The 26,543-nt window shown below is 40.5% G+C and overlaps 1 protein-coding gene across 1 annotated transcript in view; it reads right to left on the reverse strand.

Annotated features, from left to right (window-relative positions):
- Window positions 1–26,543, reverse strand: part of FER1L6 (fer-1 like family member 6) — a 74,228-nt gene that overhangs the window by 29,484 nt on the left and 18,201 nt on the right. The window contains exons 8-23 of the mRNA XM_071554242.1: window positions 25,847–26,003; window positions 24,618–24,804; window positions 22,861–23,053; window positions 21,521–21,867; window positions 18,051–18,159; window positions 16,198–16,378; window positions 13,179–13,299; window positions 11,791–11,891; window positions 11,067–11,157; window positions 10,180–10,299; window positions 8,958–9,110; window positions 7,528–7,714; window positions 6,852–6,976; window positions 4,828–4,962; window positions 4,192–4,341; window positions 1,153–1,263 (exon numbers count right to left, since the gene is read on the reverse strand). Coding sequence (XP_071410343.1) covers window positions 1,153–1,263; window positions 4,192–4,341; window positions 4,828–4,962; window positions 6,852–6,976; window positions 7,528–7,714; window positions 8,958–9,110; window positions 10,180–10,299; window positions 11,067–11,157; window positions 11,791–11,891; window positions 13,179–13,299; window positions 16,198–16,378; window positions 18,051–18,159; window positions 21,521–21,867; window positions 22,861–23,053; window positions 24,618–24,804; window positions 25,847–26,003 — 2,468 coding nt within the window. The remainder of the gene's footprint in view (window positions 1–1,152; window positions 1,264–4,191; window positions 4,342–4,827; window positions 4,963–6,851; window positions 6,977–7,527; window positions 7,715–8,957; window positions 9,111–10,179; window positions 10,300–11,066; window positions 11,158–11,790; window positions 11,892–13,178; window positions 13,300–16,197; window positions 16,379–18,050; window positions 18,160–21,520; window positions 21,868–22,860; window positions 23,054–24,617; window positions 24,805–25,846; window positions 26,004–26,543) is intronic.

The following is a 26,543-nucleotide window of genomic DNA, read 5'->3' on the forward strand; positions in this document are numbered from 1 at the left end:
CAATGGATACAGAGGTACACTTCCTAAACATAATTTATTCTATTTAAGATCTGAAATACTCTGGGAAGATGGCTGCTCTGCTCAGCTGTCCAAACAAGAAACCTACAGTAAGGAAAATTCTAAGCTGGGTGCCCTAGAGTGGGGATGAAAGTCACAGCAATGTGAAATATAAATGTACAAGCAGCACAAAACAAGTGTGCAACAAGGGCAGTGGGAAAGCCTTCACTGAACAATACTTAGCGAAACACCTAAGTTTAAGGATTAGGTTGTCCATTTTGCATCAGTGAAGTAGTCCATGGTGTTATTTACCTGGCAATAGCAGGGGTAAAAAAAAAAATTACTGCTAACAAATACTGCTAACAAACCCTCATTCCTATGTACAGAAAGCAATAGCTTAACAAAATGACCTCATAACTGTTCTCTCCCTTTCAGCAGCTCAGTTCTTGGATCTTTGAATGCAAAGCTTAAATTGCTTCTGGGCTCCTGAGAAGGGATTTCTGGGGGAGGGCCATTAGGTAACACAAGCAGGGTCTGACTTGGCATGGAAAAACGGGCAAATAAGCAGGTGGTGTGATGGCTGTAGGATGAGTGCAGTGAGTGGTAAAGCTGGGCAGCATCCAAGCATTACACTGATATGAAAAACTGCCACATTTCCCTACTTTGTAACATGAGGGTACTTTGGACATAAATGGTGCAAGAGAGAGGGACAGGAAAGATGTGGACATTTGTAGACAGGCAAATACATTGTTTGGTTAAAGTCTGTGACCCAGAAAAAGCCTGTGAGGTGGCTGATGCCAAACTTCAGCTCCAGTGATGTCAATTGAAGGGGAAGCTCTCCAACTCCTGTAGGCAATGCCTTGGGCTGCAGAGACTGTGGGCCCATCAGCTATGCTGTTGCAGGAGCAGACCCTTCCCAGCACATCAGGACTGAAACATAGCCCTTGCTGACCTCAATGGAAGCATTGCCTTGCATGTCCAGCCTTAGAGAAACAATTTGGTCTGAGCTTACCATGTTAATTTTGGGTTCTAAATGCTATTTACATATGATTCCTATTGATCATGGCTTTAAAACTGTCATCCTTTACTGTTAGAGTTCAGTAAGAGAATAAAAGGAGCTGATATTAGGAAATGGAAACATTCAAAGTAACTCACCTCCACTCTGTATTTGCTTAAAACAGGTCGTATGTTAGCCGGGACTGGGAAAATCTGGCCAACATCTGGTGGATCCAGTGGAGGAAGTCTGTCTGGATCTGCCTCAGGAATCTGAAAAATGAAGCAGTCATAACTTAGGCTGGTTTTTGGAAGAATAAACCCAGCATTAGAAGTATCTGTGAATGACACAGAGAACACACCGATTTAATGCTGTTCTATAAGACATTTTGCAGAGCAGAGCAGTTGTGGCATGACAGGAATGTGACCCGGATTGCTGTCTCTCATGCTGTGATGCTAAAACATTTGGCAGAAAGAGTATTCAATAGGTTTCATTTATGCACCTTTTTGCCTTAGCAGGACGTAGTCTGCCCTAAGGACATGTATGTACTGAAGTGTGGTAATTCTATTTACTAAAAATGGAAAGCAAAACTGCTTGAAAGACTTCCACAGGAAAATTCGAGATCTGGTTCTAGTTAAAAAGTGAAGAGACAGTGCACATCAGCAAAACCACACATTTGCCAGAGAGACGTAATTCTCTCCAGCTGCTATGGAATAACTTTCCTGAGTTATTGCATGCTCTCACCATTGGAGAACTTGCAAACCACATCTCCAGTGTTGGGTCTTCCCTGTGCAGCTACTAAAATCTTGTGGCAGGTGGCATTTACATTCTTTATGTGTGATTGCATATGAGCCTGACCCACATTCAGGAGCTTATTTGGGTGTACAACTGCCCTGTGCCAGTTGGGTGGGAGGAGAGCAGTCTCCACTGCAGCTCTGAGGGTTGACCATCTCTGCCTCTTGCTGTGCTCCAGGCTTTGTTGCCTGCTTGGTTCACCTTCTCTGAGAAAGCTCATTGGCTTAATTGCCATTTTCTAAGACCTTCCTAATTTTTAACAGTGTAACTATGACCTTCTTAGTACATACAGGTCAGATCTGAAGCCTGGACTGATTTAGCGAATTTCTACAGAAAACAGCTGAAGCCAGCAGCTGATAATGAATCCTGTGAGAAGCTCAGGCTGTGGCAGCAGGGAACAACCTACAGACAGAGCTCTCCTCAGCTTTCACTTGAAGCATGGTACCTAAAGTGTTGTCTATGTGCAGCTCCTGGGATACAGAAACACATCTTCTGGAGTGCATCAGTGTTCCTAAGTTAACTTGTCACCACTGAAAAGTAAAACAGGTGAGATAAAGCTCTCAAAGGATCTGTGAAGTTGAAGTCTTCTGCTTCATTTAACTAGGTCATCTGTCTATGTACAGTTGTGTGGGAGTTTAATTACCATCAGGGAGAAAGGACATGTTCCCTAGAACCTTATAGGTGAAGGAGGACATGGGTGGAAAATGTAATTACTAGTATAACACCTGCAGCATAGGTGAGTATTTGCATAATTATCAGTAACAATTCACATGCACTTGTGATCTACCCATTTCCAGTAAAACCCAAAGCAATTAATTTAGTAACTGCACTGAAAAAGAGGTGAAGAATGATCTAGCACTCAAATGACAGCCAGGGAAAATACCCACAAGTTTACAAGGGGATTTTGCCTTTTTTGATTTAAAAAAAATAGTCGGTAAACCCTGAGCTCACTTTGAGCAAAATCAAGACTCCTAGTATTCATTAATCTGTATTTTTTAGTCCACTATTTCTCTAAATGCCAGGAAGCTTTGTTACAAGAATAATTTTAATCCTCCAGCAAGACCCAGCATTCATTTTGAGAAAGGATCATGCACTTCTTACACAACATTCATTCAGCTGAACCAAATGGTACCTGCAGATCAGAGATACTGAGCACAGTATGTCAGAGGAAAGGTTATGGGTTCAGAATGAGAATAAATCAGTGATGAGAGATTTTTGTTTCCATCTTGACACAGAGCATCATGGGGAATGCCCTGATGTTGCAAGCAGCCCCTGGCATATCAGTGAAGAGAGAGCTCTGGGAGATCTTCTTTGTGCGTGTGTGTGTGTGTGTATATATACACACATATATACATATATATTTATATATATACATACATATATTTTCCCCCCTGAAAATTTCTTTAATGTTTGTATTGCTATTATCTGCCATGTGAGATGCTCTACAGTGTTGTCACTGAGAAGAATAATGCAGAGAATGAAGATAAAGGACTCCTGGGTTTTTACTTATAGTTCTTGTCAACTTTCTAGAGAATTCTTAGGAGTTTATTTGAGTATATCCCCAAAGCAGTGCTGCTTCTTTGTCCCAAAAGATGGCAAAATAAAACACAATACTCTTTTGTTCACCAAAAAGTTAAATTCAATTTAAAAAAGAAAAAATTATTGCTAGGATACTAGTCTCTATCCCTTGGTGCCTATCATAATGAGGAAATATTTCACACGGTGTCATATTTCAGGCTTTCACTAAAAACATAATTAGCTATCACGCTTAAAAACCTGTTATTAATTGGGAATATCTAGAAAACATATCACAACATTCTATATTTTTCCCATTTCAGATTTCAGAATAAACTGCTGTAGGTTTTCAGCAGATAGAAGTTTCCTCTAACTGGTGGCTCTGCAAATTCCACTGAAATTCCCTGAAATCCCAGGCCTGATACACCCCAATCATACATCTGTCAGGCTGGCCCAGGAGCTAAGTTGAGTTCCCTTTTGTCTTGCAGTTGGGAACCACGAAATATTTCTTTTAATTTAGTAGGGATACCTGAAAACTCAGCCTACCTAATTCAATCCGTATTATTCACCACTTCCTTTTCCTAAGAGTGAAAGCAGCATTGGGAGCTTTGAGGCTGGTAAAGTCTGGCCATGTGCTATGCCAACGAGCAGGCAGTGGGATTTTCATAGGTGTCAGGTCAGAGCACAGTTTAGGGTGGGACAAGTGACAGGCAAAGGAGGCTCAGAGCATGTGAGAGGCTGGCAGTGGTGTGTACATGGACAGTGGCCCCTGACAGGGTGGAGGGAGTGGAGGTTGCATGGGGGCTATGAGGTCCAACAGCAGAATGAACTTACTCCAGTTGCAATTCCCATTAATTCAAGAGTGTAAAGGACAAGAAAGTTGAGTTTACCTCCAGAAGCTCAAACGCAGCAAGAAGGTCTCCTCCTGAAAGATTTCCACAGTGCACAGGGTGGTAAGAAAGTTTAGGTGGTTTGTAGCTTTGATGAGCAAGTCTCACCACAGGGGCAGCCACTGTAGACCCAATATATTCTGCCTTACCCTAAATTAAAGAGAATACAGGTGTCAAATCCATTTGGATTTTGCAGCTGTCCTGGGAACCAAGATGAAGCAGAGCTTAGTATTTGTGAAAATAATCTGAGTGTTTACTACCTCTTCAGAGCATCCAAAGTGTGAGTTCAGTCAGTAACACTGTGTCAGAGTCTGCATGGTCAGAGATAAAGCCATCTTGCCCCAGACTTAGAGACAGCATTTATAGTTCTGTTCAAGGGTTGAGGGAGGAAGATGCTCCTGATTTCTGTAAGCCAGCCTTTTGGAGCAAGATTTGATTGGGGAAGTACAAGGCCATAGCTTTGCAAGGACATGAAGTGAATCTCAGGGCTGTTCTCAGATGCTAAACCACAAACCACAGTAGCACTGAGCTTCATTCAGCAAGATCATCCATTTTAATGCCTATTCAGTGGCTCAGCTTTGTTTTCATGCTGGCAGTAAGAGCCCAGGTTTTCACTAAAAAGATTTTTGAGTTTACCACTGCGTCGTCATCGTACAGCTCAATGACGATCTCCGGCGGGAACTGAGCGATCTCCTCTCTGTCACCATGAAGCACAATGCTGTTGAAGAGCAGCATCTGGTTCCAGGTTGGGGATAATGTCTGGGAAATGATCTAATGGAAGAGAAGAAGTGTTTAATGAGCTATGAACTGTTGGTTTGGAGTCCTTCAACAGGACATGTTGATCTGTTGGTGACATCCATTCCCACAGCCTGAACAATTCCATGTCTGAGACACCACATTTTTCAGCACCTATTCCCAGCCAGAAGAACATGAAATTTTCACCCATCTGTTTGCCTCACAAGCATATCAATACATGACCACCAGTCTATGTAGACAAACCTCATTTGTTAGAGTTATTAAAGTTAGAGGAAAGCTGTTGGTTTGGAAAACAGTTGCATGCCCATTGCTATTGAAATAAAGCCTTTGCCCTAAACTGAGGCCAGTTTTCACTTCTCCAGGGTACATTTTTTCAATCTTGTTTTGCTTCAGTGTAATGACACATAATACTTTGCAGGGGGAGGGTGGGGAAAGAATGTATTTTCATGAATCACTTAAATCAAAAGTGTTTAATTTGTTGTAATTTGGCTTATGTGGATACTTATGGTATTTCATCATAGACAATGTTTTAACTGTCTAGGTAGGAATATATTTAACAAAGATAACGTTTAAAGATGAAAAATATGCCAACTGCAAAATGACTCATAACTTGCTATCTATCATTCTTTTGAATGGAAATAAGGCTCTCATCTACAGTTTATTGGCACTTGGCTGACACTCTTATAAAAACATGTAAGTTATCAGCTACAATATTTTATTCAGGCAGTGAATAAACTTAACACTTTTGTGGCTATAAAACCCTATCTTCCCTGGGCCAAATTCTACATTCCAGAATCTGGTGCATCTAAACACTGACTTCATAGGACTCATTCAGCAGCTTCTATTAGAAGTTAAAATCACATTACAGGAAAAATTCCATTCATAACCTTGAGGCGAAAGCAGCAGAAATAGTCATCTACAACTTAGAGAAAGGTTTTTATTTCTTGCTCCTTTTGGCACATGCTACAGAACTTCCTTCCTAAGAGAATAAGTTGTCAGAGACATTTTAGAATTAATTAAATTTAAACAGTCTTTTGTGAATTTGCGGGGTGGGGCTGGATAGGGATAGGTTAAATACTTTTTCTGAAGTAAGACCATATGTGGCCAAGCAAATTCAGCTTGTGGCATGGGTTTCAGAACTCCTGCCCAATTTTTACTCCAGGGTAGTTGTAGAGGGCTCAGGATCTCTGAAAATTGGTCTTCATATTCTGTGAGGGACCATTCTCCCGCTTATTTGCCAGTTCAACCTTTCCAGCTGCAAATCTGTAGTTCTGCCTTCTCCCTAGAGACTCCATAAAATGTCCAGAGGAGTCCGTTTGTCTCCTGGAGATGCCTGAAGCCTATGGGCACATTTTTGCAGCATTTAAGTGGTGAAGAAAGTCTCCCATCTCTCTGTTTTCAGCTTATTTCCACTTGATCACTCTGAAACTACCAGTGTGCTCTGCTGAATTCCATCCCCAGGAGCCATGCTGGATCACATGGCTGCAGAAGCCAATAAAGGTCTTTACCATCCTCAATCATTGCAAACACAGACTATAGGAAAAGAGAACCATGAGGGTTCATCTTTATACCAAGAAATGACAAGAGACCAAATTAAAAACACATAGAAAAAGATGTAGAGAAGGGTAATTCACTTGCCAAAAAGTTCCAGGGAATCTGATATCTGAGCTAAAATGAACTAATATTACTGCACCTCATGTTAGAGTAGTGAGTAGGTAATATGTAAACGTCTGCCTTGTTTGCAATGGACTGTCAGCAGCTGGCCTTTAACAGCAGGCATCTAACTTTTCTTGATAGCTACCTACTTGCAAAATCAATATTTTTAATTTTCATAACATAATGGGGGAAGGAAAAAAAAAAGAAGAAAAAAGTTTTTAGGTACCAAAAGAGACCTTGGAACTTACCTTCGTGGTCTGGCAGCGTGATGTGAAAGTAACTTTTGCAAAAGGATCAGAAAGTCCAGTGCTGTCAGCAGCAATAAGCCCCCTGGCCTGATACATGTGGGCTCTCAGCTGGAAGAGGTGTGGGGCTACATCATTGCAAAGGAAACAGTAATGTCAGATTCAGGGAAATGATGCAGCACATAGGTAGGAAGGGAAGATTCACTCCCTGCTGTCTCGCCAGGATCTGACAAGGGTAACTGTTGCTAGTGCTACCTCACTAAAGAAACACCTGAGATCCTCAGAAGTTGTGCAAGACTTCTGAATTCACTTAAAACCAATGACTGATGTAAGTCTCTACTGCAAGGCTGTTAACTTCAGATTTTTATTTCCCATCACTGTCTTATCTGGTAGGGGTTCAATACAGTAGCTTCATTAGGAGAACTGAGGCATGATTCCTCCACAAGGAGGCAGACACATGAGACAGGGAACAGATATTGCAAGCGAACAGGTTCTTTCCCTGATGTCTACAAAGTGTCAGTGACAGAACTGGTGACTCGTCATTGAAACCAGCCTGTCCTGATGAAAGAAGTTAGGCCATGATCATCTTAGATCTGTTACTTTATATAGGAGTTTTGCCACTTTCTGATTAGAGCTTAATTCTCTTAATTGCCAATACAAAGAAGAAACAGTCCCTTACTTTTATAGAGCAGGCAGGCAGGTGAGGGCACCACACTGTGCCCTGAGTTGGTGTTAGATGGTAATTCAATCTCATATCCTACAGGCAAATTCTCCATGACACTGTGGGCATAGCTGGCAGGTCCAAGCCATAGGTAAATGTCCACTTTTGCCTGCACAGTCCAGCCCAGAGGACGCTTGCCTGGTAACTGAAATAAAAATCCACCCATCACCAACAAGCACAAGAGAGATGGCTGGATGCTGAGTACTACCAATCCACAGTGAAATAAAGGAGCATTTACTGAACTGATATAATGATAAATGGCATTTCTCCACAAAGAGAGGCCCTAAAACTCATTTAGAAGAAAGTTTGGTGATTATTAGGGAAGAAATAAGTAATTTGCTCAATCAATAGTCTAAGTAAATGGCATACTGCCCAATATGCAGAGGTTTGTGCAGGCTACCTTATAGCTGCAATCATATCAGTGCTAGCTCATACACTGCTTTGCCCAGACTTCAGCCCACTATAAAATGTTCCCATTCTTGACCTATTATTTCCTTCCTCTCTCTTCCTATTCCATCTAGATCTGCTAGCTGTTTGCAGTGGGCTGCAACTAGAGTTTAGTATTATGTGTTCCTAAGGTATATCTTGATACTGAAATGGGCGGACAATTAATTGCAGAAATTTTTATTTCATGTAGGCAAATAGTAGTTTGCTTAACATGTACCTATGGCAACTATCAGCAGTTTAGATATTTCTATCTGCTCTTTAGCTGTGCTTTATGGGATTACGCCCAGCAAAACAACATGGAAAACTGCTAAAAAGTCATTATATGCAGTTGCTGTTGTCTTGCATGTTTGGGCTTTTTCGATGGCCATAGCAACAATTATATTGAACATTATTTCACTGCAGGTACTACCAGTCACACTGCCTTTGTAGGAGTATATACACTAAGGCTTTTCTTCAGGAGAAATAATCCAATAAAAATATTTTACACATATATTGCACAAACCTAGGCACACTTTAAAAAAGAAGTATAAATACTTGCTGTATTACCCCTGAAGACCCAGTTTTTCTTGCTATCTGAGTTGCTGAGTGCTGATTTCTTACCAGTCTCCTCCCAGACTTTCATGTGCTGCATTTTGACATCTTTGCCAGCAGAGAGGCTGTACCTCCTCTGTGTATACAGCCATAGATAAACAATGCTCTATATTTTCCATAAAAAGTAGTCAGAGAATTAATTACTCATACATCAAAAGCCTGTCAGTGATAGAGTGCTTAAGGAATGACAATCATAAATGTAAGAAACAAATATTAATAAGTGGCAGGTATAAATGTGTATACTTTTTTACATTACAAAGATGAGTCTGCAAAATAAAATCCCTGGAAGACATTTAAATACCACATGCTCCCCAGGCATTACCTGTGTTTGCAGAGTGCCACAAACTTACTTTCAGGAAAAGGGTTTTAATCTTTCCACAGTCCTTGCCTTTCTGCTCTCTTGCAGGGGAGTAGAGTATGTTTTTTGCTGGGACTCTTGCATAGGCAACTCTCTTATTGTTGCTGAGCATCCAAATGAATACATCAGGCACTGTATTCTGTGGCTGTTAAATGAAGAATATTGAACTAAAACTGAATTCTATCATCCACCCCCATTTTTTGTTGCTGAAACATTCTACTAAGGACTGATTCCCTCATGGCTCCTGTGTAGTGGCAGATATGCACCTAAACAAAAACACACTGTCACCTCATGCTTTGCAGTCCATACCTCCATTTCTAATTACAGCTGAAGGTAAAGAGCTTTGCAGAGTGGTTAAGGAGCACCCACTTAATATTTCAGGACAAACTAAAATTATGGATCTGGCTATGACTCTGTCTCAGGAAATAACTTACCCTCAGACTGCATAAGTAACTACCATGGAAATACCATCAACTTCATCTATACTAGGAAACCAAAAAGGATCAGGGCCAAACTCAAGCACTGGCACATGATCATCTATTCTGCTTGTGAGGATGCTCAGTGAGATTGCCTTGCCCTGTCCCAAATAACATTTCCCCAGGCAAAGCCTGGACATAGTTTGCAGCAAGGAGCTGCTTCCTGAAAAGAACTGTGTTAAAGGTCACTGTTTTAGGAAGGAAGAGAATTTTGGGGTAGGCTGCAAATCATGTCAGGCTGTGCCACTTGCTCTCTAAACCAGGGAATAGCCATGGCCCTGTTTAGTTTGCTAGCACAGACAGCTCTCAGAGGGACTGCACTGCTGGCTGGATTTTGGCTGACCAAATATGTCCATTCTTCTGTTATTCTCAGGCTTAGTAATACAGACACCCCTGAGCTTCTATCAGTTCAAATCACTACATCCATACAAGTGGAGACATGAATTCAGATCAGAAAGATGCTTTCTCCAAGTCACCAGGTATGGGATGACTTTATCCAAAAATTAAAAAAAGGAAAGAAAAAGAAAACTCTCTCTGTCAAGTATTGTCTCCATACCACATAGTCCAGTGTTTCCTACCCTGGCTTGTTAACAGTTTCACTTAATGTAAAACAGGATTGGGTCCAGAAATCCAAAGAAGTCTAAAGAGTACCAAGTCAGGACTTACTATTCTCATGAGATTATTAAAATCAAATTCAAGTCCTGGATTTTAAATTCATCTGAATTCTGTGTGGATTACCTCATCAACCAAGAATCTAATTTTTTCTATGAAGGTCTGAGTCTCGTGAATCATTTCATCTAGTGACATCTTCTTTTTCTGCTGCTGAACAATTCCCTTGGCATCACTGGACATTCCCTCCTGCAGGCAGGAAAGACAACATATACTTTTTATGTGTTATCAAGTAGTTTGAACTGGAGGACAAAACAGTCTTTGATTCAAGTTGAAATGAGGAAATGGAGACACTTGGTTCAAGGTTTCTCTGTCATAACAAAAACTGATCCACTCTTTGGAATTGAGTAACATAAAACAAGAATATCCCCCATTTTGTCTTTGTATGTATCCTGCATGTATGGAAGTCTCAAGAAATATGAGATTTCCACATGGAATTACTGGCCCTTGGTCCTGACAGAAGGCACAACCTTTTGGGCTAAAAACAGTAAATAAAGGTAATAAACATTCAGGCAACCTCCTGCCAGTTTGGTTTCTTCTCACTAGTTCTCTGGAGGAAGTGACTATGCCCAAGAATATCAAATGCTTTACTAGTTTTGAAGTTCAGCACCACCACAGTAATTAAATGCCTAACAGCAGTGTTAATGTGGTGTTCTTGCACTGAACTCAGCATCATCCCATTTTAAGATGCATGGAAAAGAAATATCAGCTTATTATTATAATGCCTTATTTACATCTAGAAACAACATTTTTGGATTTGTTTTATGGTATCTTACAACTCTCTATTAGGCACAGCAGGTTATATAAAAAAAATTGCTCTTGGATACTATATTTATATGAATTACAAGGAAATCCAGTATGGTGAAATCAAACAGAAAATAAAATATCTACAACCACGGTGCTTCCAGTTAACATAATTTCATCAATGCTTGTAGGAAAAAGACCCCCATATATACCAGCTCCTGCTTGAACAGCATGAGTCTCTTTTTGTCCAAAGCAGTGTAGTTCAACCCTTTGGGCTTCTTTTCAGCAATGGTCATGAAGGCCCTAGGACACACAAAGAACAGGTTCTCTAAATGTGTGGGGTTACATGAGCTGTTAAAATAAATTGGAATACTCTGTGTCTGCTGCAGTACATGATCCAGAAGACAAAGACGCTGAATTTCTCTAAAATAAATATTATGCACCTGTAAGATTCAAAGAATAGAGTCCAAAACCTCTGCACCACACTTCACAGAAATGGGCTTAACTGTAGAAATCAGGATTTATATGTACTTTGAGCCAAATCATGTCAACTGACACAAAGCCAACTGGGTGATTTATACAAGCTTGTGGAATCCTTATCCTTTTTTTGCAGGATGCCTATCACACACTTTAGTAAATCCTACTTCTCCCATATACAATCTATTCTTAGAGTCCAGAAAGTCAAAATAATATGACAATGATTGGCACTGATCTATTGTCAATACGAATATTAAAAATAACAATAACATATTTTCCCTGTCTAAATAGAATCTGCAGTTTGGGAAGGCCTTTTCCTTTATAGCAGAATAAAAAAAATATATATTTCAGTAAGTCTACTGTAGTTTTTCTTAATTATCATCAATTTCCTTGTCTAGCCTTGAATTTGTAGCCAACATTAAAGGCGATTTTCTGTATTCGTCTAGTATTTGTAGTTACCTGCTTTGACTGATAAAATCTTCTAGAGTCTTCTTCATTTTCTCCTCAGCTGCAGTCTCTGAAACCTTGATCAAGTCCTTTACTTGCTCTAATGATTCTTCCTATGACAAACACATGAAAAAGCTGTTATGCAAAGGAAGGCACTTTGTCACTGCCAGTGCTACAACACCATTAGTTATGACGAAGAAGAATGAGGGAGGCGACTTTATAACCTGACAGAAGAAAACCTTTGATGTATCACCACACTTGAGGTGCACAGAGAGCAGACTGGCAGCATGGTGTATTCTGACCTCTCCCCAGTCTGTCTAGTTACCAGTCCAAGACACTACTGCTTGTAGTAACTTTGTTTTCTCACTTTTTTTATGAAGATCAGACGGTGGGAAACATTATCCACTAGGTAGGAGGAAAAAAAAGGTAGCTCTCTTTGGTTCTGTTTTTAGCCCTGCTTCTCAAATTTACTGAATTTTTTAAACTTCAGTGGACACCTAAATTCCTATGCAAGGTCCACTGTAACACCTACTGTTATCAGTGAGAAATTGAATCTGTTCTTAGAAACTAAGATAAATGGCTGGACTTCCAGCAAGGCCTGTGGGTGTTCAGGTGCACTGACAAGCATATGTCTCCATTTATATATGTATATATTCAGATGTTTAATTTTCAGATACTTGAGTTCGAAATGTTGACATGTCTTGACAACTAACAAGCCACTGTCTTCTCATGGTACAACCTTGCATAAGTATGACTTCCATGTTGTTGCCCATATGAGATATATATGGATAAATGAGGGATGAATCAGACACCTTAATCTGAGTGCCCCAAATTGAAATATTCAATATTAGAAGTCACTTTAAAAAAAACAAAACCAAAATTAACTTTCTTGAGGTTGTTGATAGTCAATTTAAACCAGGGTAAAAAAACCCCATCATTATGGGAAACACTATGACTAGGGCATCACAGAGCCTGCTCATGAGATGATATGCCATTCTGTCTCTGTCAATGTTTTTTTGAAAACTGAAAGCAAAAAATGTCCTTTAAAGAGGGTCCAGCATAAATATATGACAAGAAGGGATCAAAGGAAGAGCCAGAAGTGAGAGAATTACTCTGTATCTTAATTCTTTGAATGTTTTTACAAAAAATAAAACATTTCTGAGCAAAGAAAACAGACCTACAGCCCCTCAAATAATTGTGGACAGGAGTGTTTGACTAGCTCTAATAGTTCAAAGCATTTTTGGGGGAAAAAAGGAAAGGGTTTATATCAGCTGCTTTGTCACAAAATGGACAGCAGGAATGCAGCTGGAGGAAATTTTGAAGACCTAATTTGGAGAATGTGCCCTGTCACTGCCATACTTTGCTGAATACATGAGCCTGGGAGAATGGTTGCCAATTACCAGGCGATCTGCCACTTTCTCAAGGGTGTTGGAAGAGTACAGACGAAAGGTCTGGTTGCCCCAGTAGCTCTTGATGCAGACACAGGGCTTCCTCTCCTCATATGGCAGGTACTGGTAGTTCCTGTGGGAACAAAGTGTGGAGCAGAACATGAAGGTGAGAGAGCAGTTCAAGAGGAAGCACAGCAAAGAAAAATTGTTTGATGCTCTCACTGCACCAGAACAGAAGACACAACAGGATGTGTTCAATTGTGCCAACCAGTAAATACTGGGAAGAGCGAACCCAAGCATCACTATCTGTAAGATCCCTGAAGAGAAGAAGTTTGAAGTCAGGGCATCTAATTTCAGTGCTTTCCAGGGGGGAGATAAGCCAAGCAGAGGCATGCAGAGAAGCTCTGGAACACTATCAATGGTGGGAAGCTACAGGGGGAAAAGGAGCAAATATTAATATCTAATCACATCTTCAAAAGGAATGGCTCTACACACTGCACAGGGGGAGAGAAATGGCAGTCTCAACATCATGTTACTTTCACACCATGCTCTTTTCCAGAAGCAATAGCTCGTGGAGGTGGACATTCCCTGGCAGAAGCTGGTCTGCAAGACTCTACTTAGTAAAAGTAACACCAAACTCATCATAACTCAGCAATAAAATGGATCTACTGCTCTCCTTTTCCCCACTTTTTATCTTAGGTCCAAGTTTTCAAGTTGACTGGTTTTGTAATACTGCTTTCTTTGAATGTTCAGCTGCATAAGAATCTTGTACTGAAAAAATACGAGCAAGATGACAGCAGAACCAGTCTCTGCAGACCTGCCACAAATGTTAATGTTTTGATTAGAGCTGCGATAGGCACTATGTCAAGTCCATATTCCCAATAAACACATTGTCTTCCCTTTATATAAATACTATAGCTTTATGAAACACATTGCTCAGCCATACTGGATTTAACAGTAGAGGTCTCACCATTTTCCTTACTAATGGTGGGACTGTGGAGAGCTTTTAATGCCTACGAATGTGTATAAATTGCTTTATATTCTTCTGGGCATGGTTCTAATGGCCTCAGATACTCTAAGCCATTTCAGATAGAACTGGCCACATGTATTTAGTCACTAAGCCAAGCCCACAGAAGTCAAATCACTTGATCTCGAGCAATAACTCCTAACTTCCACACATCTCTAAGAGGTTTATGTGAGAATTTTTTCTGTTTAAAAAGAATACCTCCTCTACAACTTCATTTTACTGCCCTATGTGATATCAAAAGATAAACAAAATTTCCCATTTATTTTCCCCTCAATAAGGGACATTAGTCATTGAATTTGGTGCATAGCACAGCTATATAGGTCTTGGACATCATTAATTTTGGTGCTTTTATAAGAGGGAAAACCAATTCAACTATATCCCAGGTCCAGAACATCTTAACCTGAAATTCACGCAGTTTATGAGTTTTTCATTGGAATTACTAAGAAAATTATATAGCCACAAAATAATTCACATGGAAAACTGAACTCTCGTGTCTATTATTCCCGCCATAACAATTCTGGGGAACCACTTTTTCAGTATTGGCTTCTCTTTACTATACATTTTTACATAAATGTGGAAAACTCCTGGCAGTTTCCTGATGCCTGCTTTAGAAATCTTATTGTTCTTCCTGTTTCTTTAATATAATAATCTGCAAAATAGACTCTTATTGTTTTCAATTGTTCATTTATGATCCTAAAACTCAGAATTTATCTAAACTATCGGATATTCCATTAACTACTGATTAATACTAAAGATATCCAGTAAGATGCCATTATAAGATGACAGTCAAAAAGTCATTTATCTGTGGGTGGCCAAACTGTTTTAGATATCCCAGGAGGGAATAAAAGATGGAGCATTCTACATAAATCTGAGGAAAAGGGAATTTTAATGAGAGAAAACTTTGTTGATATTGGAGTGAGCCAAGAAGCAAATAACAGGTTTGAAGACTGATTCATTCTTTTACAAAGGTTTTTAAATCTAAATTCTTGCTCAGGGGAAAACTTAAAATCCCACAGCCACTCAGGGAGGATAATAATCCTTTACAAAAAATCAACAGTTCTGTTAATGAGGAGAGGTAAGTATCGTCCTATCAAATGGTTTTTTTTCACCCTTCTCTTTGTTTACTTGCTGCTGAAACAAAATTTTCTACTGTGATATTTTCACTCGTGTTTTCTTTCACTAGTTCTTGTTTAATCCAACTGAGATATTGATTGCAGGATACAATGGACATATTTTTAAGTTTAGACATGTCCAGAAGTCAAAGAGATCCAGGCTGATATTTCCCACCTGGTCCTTGTATCTGTAAACTGCTTGGCCTTCTAAAGAAAGAGTTACCATCTAGTCTTGGCAGTCAGCAATACAGGGTTCTACCTACCAAAGCAACAAAGAAAATATTTCTTTTTATTAGCACCTTTGAAATTAATTAAACCTTTACCCTTCTGTTTTTAAACAAGGCCACTTAGAAGAACTGTCCTGCATGTTTTCATCCATTACTCCATTTTTTTTTTTCAAAGACTATTTCCTCCTATTTCTGTTACTACTTGTTACTTAAGTCTATGCCTGTACTTTGTAGGTCTAGAAAGTGTTCTGGGAAGCTGACTTTGTCTTGACCAGATTTCAGTATTTTATATGTGATATTCTGCTCCTGGAGCTGGTCACTAGGTGGCTGTTACCTGTGATCACATTGTGGGACCCTAAAGCAGGGATGGCACTGAAGAACTTGCATTTTTCTGAAGCTTTCCGATAGTTAGTGTAACACAGCCCTTTTAAAAAGGGGTTCAAAACCCATGAGGTCAAGATTAGATGAGTATAAAATGGCTCAGAGCTGTTCACTTCAGTGGAAACTAGAAAATCTACTGTTGTGAAAGATGTAATTTAGGATTTGAAAGCCTCTGGTTCACAAACTGTTTAATACTGCCAGGGTTCACATCACTGAGTCCCTCAGGATTAAAAAAATAGGAATGAGAGCCCTGTGTGACTAGGTTTTGAAAAACAGATCCTCACCTGTTCCCACCTGTGATCAGTGGCTTCTCAGGGGGTGTGGTAGATATCAGGGGTACTCCAAGGTCATGAGAAAGGTCATCCTCCCCCTCATGCAGAAGGTTTTCTTCTGCTTCTTCTTCACGAGTTTTCTTTTTCCCTCCAGCTCCCATTGATGCCCCATCAGTAATACTTCCAAAGTTACCTAGAGACAGAGTTACACGAGGTGACTGTCTTGGAGGTGGTAATTATGAATGAGGTTGGAAAAAAAGAAAGACACCAGTCATACTAATGGAAAATATTTGGCCCCTCCTGTTCGTTAGTCTTCTGGCCATAGCACAGTTTGGTCCTGACAGGTTATGTTGATGCCCAGAACATCAGACTCCAGGACAGTGCTTCCTTACCTGCCCTGTGTGATATACACCTGGTATATCACATCACTAAATGAGGTGATCCTCTGGTTGCTGGCCCTCAGGACCTTCTGTTTTGCTAAAGAAATTCAGAAACAAAACCAATACTGCTGTTGACATTTCTAGACTCAGGAACCCTGTTATAGGATTGATTTGCATAGAAAATATATGTCTTCTTTACAACATATGGATGATCATTTCAAAGTCTGATCTCAGAAGTGCTAGAACTCATTTTCAAACAAGTAAATTTTGCATACTAGGGTTGCAAAGTTGGTAATAACAATGCTTTGAGGCCCCAGCTTTAAGCCTAATGCCAGATAACTCTGCTAATGAGACAGTTTTCTCTGATAGGATTTTGCCTTAAAGGGCAATTATCAGCACTGGGGAAGAGGTGCATGCATCAAACAGATAATTGTAGATTTTAAAAGAGACAGGCAGAAAACATTCCCTGCAGGAGAAGGATGTGCTGAATCACCCCATATAACACCCTGATCTGGATTTTTGGTTCAGCCTTTCATGTAAATCATGTATAAGTTTTGACAAGAATCACTATAATTTCTTGCTGAAATATACAAATTAGTTTCTTGTGATTCTCAGCTGTTTCCTGTTAAGTTTCTGCAGAAATCAGTGTCACTCATTGCTTGCCCTGTTAGTAACAGGCATCTCTCCCTGCACAGATGACCTTACAGTCGAGCACAGTCATGCACACAAGGACAAAGACTGGAAGTGCCAGGCTGCTTCTGTGCACTTGGACTCTTGGTGGGACTATTATGGAGATAATCAAACCCCTGCAAGGAAAATGAGACCAATTCAAGCTTCTCTCTTAAGAGAAATTTCTTTTGCTTTGAAAATATTTACTCACTGTTCATGAAAATGTCTTCATTTTGTCTTTGGTCTGCTCCCAGGGACAATTCAGCTCCACCATAAGGAGGACCCTCAGGTAGCACAGTCCTGCTTTACACTGGAGAAGGACAGGACTTACCAGAAGGGCCTCTAGGACATGCATTTTGAGGCTTGGCTGTACATCACCCTCACGTCACACTCACAGACCCAGATGTAGCTCAGTGGGGTTGGCCAAGCAGTGCACATGGATCCTCCCCACAAAGAGGCTCCCTCAGAGTTGGGGACTAACTGCAAAGGACACAGCAGAATGAACTCTGCCCTGAAGTAAGTTATCTGAGTTTGGTTTCTCAAGAGATTAAGGGGCTAAGTAGTGGCTAAGTTGCTTTATATGTTGGGTGAGAGGATTTGTAATAATACGGGGCATCTGGGAGCAGAGAGAGAGCTAGGAAACAGCATGCCCAGCTTGACTGCTATCTAGAAAAATGATAATCAGGGTTTAACTAAAATATTAGCTCTACTGTGAAACTGATTCCTGAGCCCCAAGACACAGCCATCAGTAACACCTATCATCTCCTTGCTCCTGAGTCTCCCTCTCTGCTTTGGAAAAGAGTGTAATTTACTTACCAACAGAAACCTCAAAGGTTATTGGCTTGTCCCCAACCTTCCTATCAATCATTGTGGCTTCAAAAAATGTCCCAAAGAGTAGGAATTCCTCAAATTTTTCTTCATAGATCTATTGGAGAAAAAGGAGAAATTACATTTATTTTACTTTCTTCTCTTTTATTACAGCACAAGTCTTTATAAGTCTATAGTATTTGGGTTACTGTCATAGATCTATTAGTCTGAGGTGGGCAGTGAGGCACATTTTGTAGGAAGAATAACTTTTCTCTGAGAAATTAATACATCTGTGTGACTTTGGTCTTGCCAGTAGTGTCCAATTTTATCATAATATGTAAAAGTAATTACCCCTCACTTCATTCTCTGCCCCACTAGTAGTAGCTATTTAAATTATTTCAGCATCTTCATGTACTCTTACAACATCATTCAAACTATACATCTATGGCTGTCCAAGGGCAGTTTAAGGGCACACTTGTAGTGCAACAGCAAAAAATGAGAGTGGCCATGGATTTTCTTTGCATTGCAATAGTAAATGTAATGCATCCAGGCAGGGAAATTCTTGCCCAGTTCCACTTTCTCGAGGATGACTTTCACCTACTGCCCCTGTATTTGTACTAAGACTTTGACGTTGCTCAAAGTGAAAACTGACATATATCTGCCAGTGACACCAGTAAGACACAAAGATTTCTAGTGTCCACATTTAGGTAGCAGCCCTATGTAAAAGCCTACTGAAATAAAGTGGTCCATCATGGTTTTTCTATCCTGCTGTGTTTTAAACCACAGGCCCAAAGGGGGAGGATCTCAGTGGAGGAGGAGGGGTGGGGCAGGGGTTCTCTGCTCTTTGCCTTTCCTGGGATCACAGCATAGAAACCAGCAACCCAGTAATCTTGTTTTCAGCTTTTGACAGAATTTGGAAGCACAGGAACCAAAGGGACTTAACACAGTAGCAGACCCTGAAAAGTGTAATGGTGTTTTGTGAAGTTTTAAGGCCCTGATATGCTCTGTGTGCACCTATTGGAGACCCAGCATCTGCTTGTCCCTGGCACAGACTCCCACTCAAGGAAGGCCAGCTAACATCTCTGACGCTCTTGGGTCAGTAACAAAACAAGCTATAAGCCCCAAACCAAGACTAAGTTCAAAGAAGATGTATTTTATGGCTTGAGTTCTCCTCAAATTTACACCCCAAATAGCATGATCTTTCCCACACAAATCCTACTCATTCCACTGCATGGACACCAGCAAACTGAAGCCTATTAGGCAAGATCCTTCTGCAACAGAGTGAGGCAATGAATAAAATATCAGCTCTACATGAATATTTCTTTTCCTGACATTTGCAAAGCAGAAACAGCTCTTGACAGAGCCCATGATCTCTTAATTTTGAAAAACCTCTGTTACACAGTCAAGGGCATAGGTCTTCAGTGAAAGGATTAGCAGCATCACATAATATCAAAGCCAACTCCACAAACTGATTGCAGCCTCAAAGTAACTTTAGCTTCTCTGTCCCATGTTTATTTCCACCATGAAACCCAGAGCATGGGGTGCCTAATAAAGACAAGGCTCAGAGACTATGACACACACATCTACCTTCCATTGCAAAGAAGACAAATTGCAAATATTTAATATCTTCTTTGCTACCGGAATAAGTCAATAAAGTTGTATTGTGGGGATGGATGATGTGCCTCTGTTATCTTAGGGGCTCTGTGAGGCATTCTTCAAATTATAGGTAAACTCCAGTTCTTGCTTTTCCTTTCAGAGAGTTGTAATACAATTACTGTGCCTACTGTAGCATGAAACACTGCTGAATGTCAAAACTAAAAGAATGTCAAACATCATTGTATCATGTTGTTGCCTTTTACCATTCTGTATTTGAAATGGAGGCAGAGTATGCAGAAATAAATCCTTATTATTACTAACAATGTTTTTAGTGGTACAGCAGGTTTTGTTGCTCCATCTGGAGTATTTAGCTATGACCAAAGACCATAGTTTCTGAGCTACTCACAATAATGGATTTCTTCCATATAAAGGAAAATATATATGGAAATAAAGGTCTTCTAATGTCACCTCTCTTATAGTCTTCAGAGAAGAACTGAAGGAAAGAGGTAATTTATAACTATGTGAATATATAAAACAAGACCAGGGCACAAGTTCACACAACTGGCTTGCAATTATCCACGCCATTTCTCTGCTAACACAGCACTCCTGCCAGAGATTCCAGGGCACCAGTCAAGGAAGAGCACTTGTCAAGGCTAGGCCTCAAGACCAAAGAACAATTATTCCTCTCCTATTTACTTGTAGAGATGGAGTTGAAAGACCAAGATTCAGATCCAGTAAGGGATGCAAGTATCTAAAGCACTGAGCTGGCACTCCCACTACAAAAGCCAAGGCTTTGATCAATGACATAGAATCATAGAATCATTAAGGTTAGAAAAGACCTCCAAGATCATCAAGTCCAACCTTCAACCGAACTCCAGCTTGCCAAATAAACGATATCTCAAAATGTCAAATCTACTTGGTTTTTGAACACTTCCAGCAAAGGTGACTCCACCAGTTCCCTGGGAAATCTGTTCCAGTGCTTAACCACTATTCCAGTGAAGACATTTTTCCTAATACCAACCTGAACCTCCCCTGCAACTTGATGCCATTTCCCCTTGTCCTACCACTAGTTACCTCAGAGAAGAGGCCAACCCCCACCAAGGTGCAACCTCCTTTCAGGTAGTTGTAGTAGATGTACTGAAGTGGGAGGAAAGTTGGTTATGAGAATATTTTTTCATATTTATTGGTTATAAAAACAAATTAACTTGCATATGCACCATTGTGCTGTTGCTCCTGAACAGTGAGGTGATGCACAACTGCACAACTTTCCCAAAGCATTGTAGTGCAGATCTTCCCATGATGTAACCCTGCACAACAGGTGAAGTTAGACAAATAACATCAGTTAACACTAGTTGAAACAGCATTTTCAACCCCTCTCTTAAAGAGATTATCAATGTAATACCACACTGGCAAAGCAGGGTTAAAGGAGGTGAGTAAAGCAAGCTAGAATGTATGTATCTCTCTGCATTTATACAAATGTCATGTCAGTGATTCCCTACTCACTTCAGTTGACAACTACCGATTTTCTTGAATGAATGCAGGAAATAGGACTTTATAATTACCAGCTGCTCCCTTTGGTTCTCTGTCATTTAGCAGATATTGCATCATATAAGTTTCTGGTAGTTGGTGCGAAAGGGTCTATAGGTCAGGAGACTTAAGGTTTATGGAAACCATGTCCTAATTGAGAGTTTTTTTAGTTACAGGTACACAACAATGCTCCATTTGTGCTGGACTGTTATGGGAAAATCCCAAGACTGTGGAGGTATGGAGATGCAGTAGGGAGCAGAAGTAGTATCACATGGCCTGAACCCAAATACACATACCAGTACCGTCCTTGGAGTTTTAGGGACACATGACAAGCAATCTCTTAATATTATACTGACCTCTAAAGGTACATCAAATGGCTCAACTTCCACTTCAGTTGAGTTCATCTTATCTGAAGGAGCAGCTGACTTTCGATCCTCTCCTGCTTTCTCAGTTTTGTCTTTTCCTTTGGGTGCTTTGAAGTCTTTGCCTTTAGATGATAATTTGATATCCTTGATCCTTGAAAACTTTGACTCACGTGCTCCCCCTGATAGTATCTCTACAGCAATCTCAATGAAGAGGCGCCCCCTGAAGGAAACCCCTTCTCCAAAACCTTCATTAAGCTCCTGATGGTCATCAATGAGGCTGTGGTTCCGGGGTGAGCCATAGAGATTGATCCAGGCAGGCCCAAAGGTAGGCAAGAACCCTGGAGATAAAGCATATTTTAGGTATTAGCCTGCTCTCCTCACTGTCTGCTCCAAGAAACCGTGCCTCTTGCACACCAAAAGCCATGCCTGGACCCATTTCTGTGCAGGTGGGAACCATTTCATAATGAGCCCTGGTTTATCTCTGCCAATCCTCAACCTTGGACTCTGCTGGTATGGAGCCCTTTCTCAGAAGGCGTTTGTGACACAGGTGCTGGAGCAGGAGGTCTATTGCATCTCTTGAATAAAAGAGCTTGCTGCTATAGACTGAGTTCTGGTACATGGTGGGAGACGAATGAAGGCTTTCTCTTTTAGGTTAAAATGTTTCCAAGTCCATGTCGCTATTCAGCTTATACAATTTTTTAATTATTTTTTGATTAAGGACTTGGAGACACATTTGAATTGGCAGGTTTAAAGAGTTACTGTGCCTTTGCTGAGCTGTGATAACTGGCCATGTTCTACACATAGATCACACAACAAAAACCAGGCTATACATATAGACTCAAACGTCACTGAAAAGACTCCAGGTAGTGACACAGGTGTGGGCAACATGCTCGTCCGTGGTACTTCCTCACACTGTGGTAGCACCCAGTTGAGTATCACCTAACACTTTGCTCTTACTGGGTAGATCAAAAACACAAGCCTGCTCTGCCTTTGATTTTCAGTGATTTTCAGCTTTTACCTTTATTGCCCAACAGAAACCCACATAAACTGTAAACTTGTATCAGTCATCTTTAATGAACTAGAGTAGACTATTGTTACAGTCACAAGGAAGGTAACAAATTATGCAGCAGTCCTTTCACAAGAAAGACAGTGGCAGACCACCACACACTGAGCACAATATAATACAATGTCAAATTAAACAATAGAAGGTGCCTCAGAAGCAACGTGTTAGCTCTGGACATTCCTAAAATGGGATTAGCAAATACCCAGTTCCCATGCAAGTGGGTTTTACCTTAGGGTCATTTCCCTGGAACGGACATTTCCCCCTTTACCTTTGTCACCGTCTTGTTCATTTGATATTTTCTTCAAATCAATGACATGGGTGGCTAAGGCCACATCATTCATGCTGCCTTCATCCCAGACCTGGATTTTGACTCTTCGGCAGAGTGGAGGGAACATTTCCTTGAAGATAATCTGTTCATGCCACACCGGATCTGCACAGTTCTTTTGCACTGTTGTCCGGCCCTGAAATGAAAGTCCAGCAAACTTAGCCCCAGAGGGGTGAAATTCTGGAGAATGGCAATGAGAATAGCACAAAAGCATCATCTCTAGCAAATTTTAAAGCACAAATATCCTACCTTGAAAGTACTTTGGCTTTTTTATTAGCTCGTTTATTTTACCTTCCATATCTAATAAAAGACCACATTATGGCTAAAGAATTCTCACCTGCACACAGCAGAGCCTGGAATAAAATCTAACTCTTCAGGGCACCTTTGCACAAAATATATCTTTAAAGCCAGACTTTGGTATTTCTGCTGCAAATTGCACATCTTCAAATGGCTTTTGAAATATCTGGGTAGTGGTGATGCAGCGCAGTTTGTCTCATAAAAGATTAAATTCATTACAGCTGCCAGGCTGCATGTACCAGTGGGATTACCTTAAATGAGGCAATTTATCTAGCAAAAAATATGATTACTCTGGCTCACATTCTGAGCATATGCCTGTATGCTGGAGGTGTAGGCTTCAGAGCTATTCTTCTGAACCTGAAGGAGATGTCAGGGCTGTATCACAATGTGTGCAGTCACTGGCTGTGGCAGAAGTTCTGCTTTCACATTTATTGGGGAGAACTGAGTCAGGAAACCCACCAACACTACACCTCTGAAACCATATTCTATCCACCGGTGTGCAAACTCACATCAGCAACCCATTCTTATGTCTTGTTCAGTCCTCTGAAAGTGCTGCATGCATTTGAATGCTTTAATCCACACTAGTTGGAGAAGTAACACTTTGCAATTTGGATTCATAACAAAACATGAAATCAGCTCCAAGGGCCTTGTTTTCATGTCTGAAACATCTGGAAAGGACTAACTGGAGCTGTCTCTAGGGTTTCCTTGCACACAGGAAGCATTGCTGGCTTAAAATAATTTCTAGTTTGATTCCTTCCTTCCTTACACCAATAATCAAGATTCCTTGACATGGTTGTACCCCAGAGGAACCAGGCCTTGAGACCTCCTCTATACTCCTTTTCCACCAAAGTCAGAATCCCCTCTCAGCAGTTATCTGTCACACCATGTTTGATGTTGGAGGGAGCAACAAATCCAGACACTGAGAGAGTCTGCTACAATGCTTACTCTACACAAAGAAAGCTGCGAGGGTCCTGAATTTCAGTAGAGTAATTCAGAAATCAATACATAGCTCTAGAATCCAGACTGAACCATTCTTACTGATTTCAGCCCTGCTTTCTTATTTCACTCTAGGGAGACCAGAACATAGCACTAACCTAATACCATGCTGGGTAAATCACTGTCTTGTAACCTGATGTTTTAGTCACAGTGCTACAGAATCCTCTTTCCCCTCCCTGACTGCTTCTAACCTACTGCTGTAAGGTTGATATTAGATCTGCTGACATTAAGTGTCTCTATCACTTTATTCCTGCATAATTTAAGAACTGGAAATTTTCTGATGACAGAAATTGTATTTTACTTAATTTATGTGACCGTAAGTTAAAGGACATCAGTATAATCACCTGTCTGTAGCACAGCTAATAGGAAAGAAGGCCTACTTTTGTGATCAAGAGGATCCCAATTACCATTTGACCTGCAAACATGACCACCACATAGGGATCCACAAGGTCCTTACTGTCGCCTATGAATGCTTTGGTGACATTGGCCATGATGCTAGAGTTCATCTTTGGAAGTCCTTCTGCCTTGTAAATTCTCACATAAAATCTGGCCCATGGTCTTTCAGATGGAAAGCCTTTGGGGATCAAGAGGTTCCTGAAAGAAAAAAAGAAGCTATTTTCTTAAAATCTAAAACTCAGGCAATGAAGTGATATTTTTTTCCAACAGTATTGTCACCTGAAGCTAGCATTTATCCTGAGAAGATGCAAAAAGGTGTATGAATTTTCTTCTGGATCTAAACCAAAAATAAATCTGGTTACCTTGAGAAAATTATAATACAACATCACTCAGCAAACTGGACTAAGTCATATGGAATCAAGTCCTTTTCGATCAGGTTGCCCAGGACCTTGTTCAATAAATTCTGAATATCTTCAAGGACAGAGATTTCCCCCTCTGTCTGGACCCCTGTTACATTTGACCATCTTCATGGTAAAAAAATCTGTTCTGAAATTCCCTTGGTTTTGCATCCTAAGCTTCTTATTATTCTACTGTATTCATCTGAAAAGAGTCCTTTTCATGCAGGATACCTCTTAGACTGTTCTTCTTAAGGCTCAAGAAACCAACACCCACTGCGTGTGCCTGTAGACCACAGGCTTCAGCCCTCCATCATCTTGGTGACCCTCCATAGACTTGGTCCAGCACTGACCAGAAATAGTGCACCAGTAAAATCTGAAGTATGCTGGTGGCATGTTTACCACACTGAACTTCTGTATTTTAGAAGGAGAATGAAAAGGCACTTGAGTTTATCAAAGCAAATGGAAAATATCCATGCATACATATCTAATAGTGGTGGAAGAATAGCTTTTCCTCATAATTGTTCTTCTTAGTTCACTGGTTTAAGAAATCTTTTATTGGTTTCAGATCAATGAACCTTCTGTCAGGGATGATTTGGAACTTAGCCACAGGACTTGACCAAGTCTATGAGCTGCAGAGAAGTGACCCTAACATGCCTTTCAATTTAGTTGAGAGGATTTTAAAAACATATCTGAGCACATCAGAACTGCCAAGTGTACGATGGTATCCTGCTATTAATGCTGAGTTAACAAGGAAAGGATGGAAAGGAAGACAGAGAACTTATTGAGGCACCCAGTAAAGAAGAAAGCAGTTTAAAAAAATCCAAAACAAACTATTGCAGTACTTTTCAATCTGCTCCTCAGTATCAGCTGTTTTCTGCGTAGCTTGTATTGCATCACCTTTCCCAGTCACACTGATGTCACACTTCAGGTATCCCTTGGCTCCTGTCCTAATGTCAGCAGGGTCTGTGAGAAGTGCCCACTTGTCACAAAACTGATGACCTGTAAGAAGGAAAAACTTAAACACTCAGATAGAGGATGCAAAAAAAAGCAAATATTTTCCTCTCCACTCCCAGAAAGGGCACATCAAACAATGCTTTTGCTTTCAGGAGGATAATGCTGAAGTATGTTTTTTTACCATACTAGAGGGTCCAAAATATGTGACAAAAAAGGCAAAAAAGGTTAATCAAGAATGAGCTCATTTTCATCAAGAATGAGCTCATTTTCATCAATGGTTACTAAGATCAGGAACTGAACACCAGTGGAAGGTTGGGTGAGATTTCAGCAGGTGAATCAAGGCTGAGGCTTAATGAGGAAAGGCCAACTCTGATGATAACTGTCTGAGCATCTCAGAACTCTGCAGCAGCAAAACCCTTTCTGGGAGCTGTGCCCAGATGTAACACTGGCAGACAGCTAAGAAATGGAGGAAGAGGGTGGACAGCCATCAGAAGAAGAGGTAGCCAGATGCAGATTCAGCTCCATTTTTCAAGGGAGAAATAAATGCACAAGACAATTCACTCACAACAGCCCTTAATGAACCCC

Source organism: Pithys albifrons, chromosome 4 (assembly GCF_047495875.1).
Source record: "Pithys albifrons albifrons isolate INPA30051 chromosome 4, PitAlb_v1, whole genome shotgun sequence".
Lineage (NCBI taxonomy): Eukaryota > Metazoa > Chordata > Aves > Passeriformes > Thamnophilidae > Pithys > Pithys albifrons.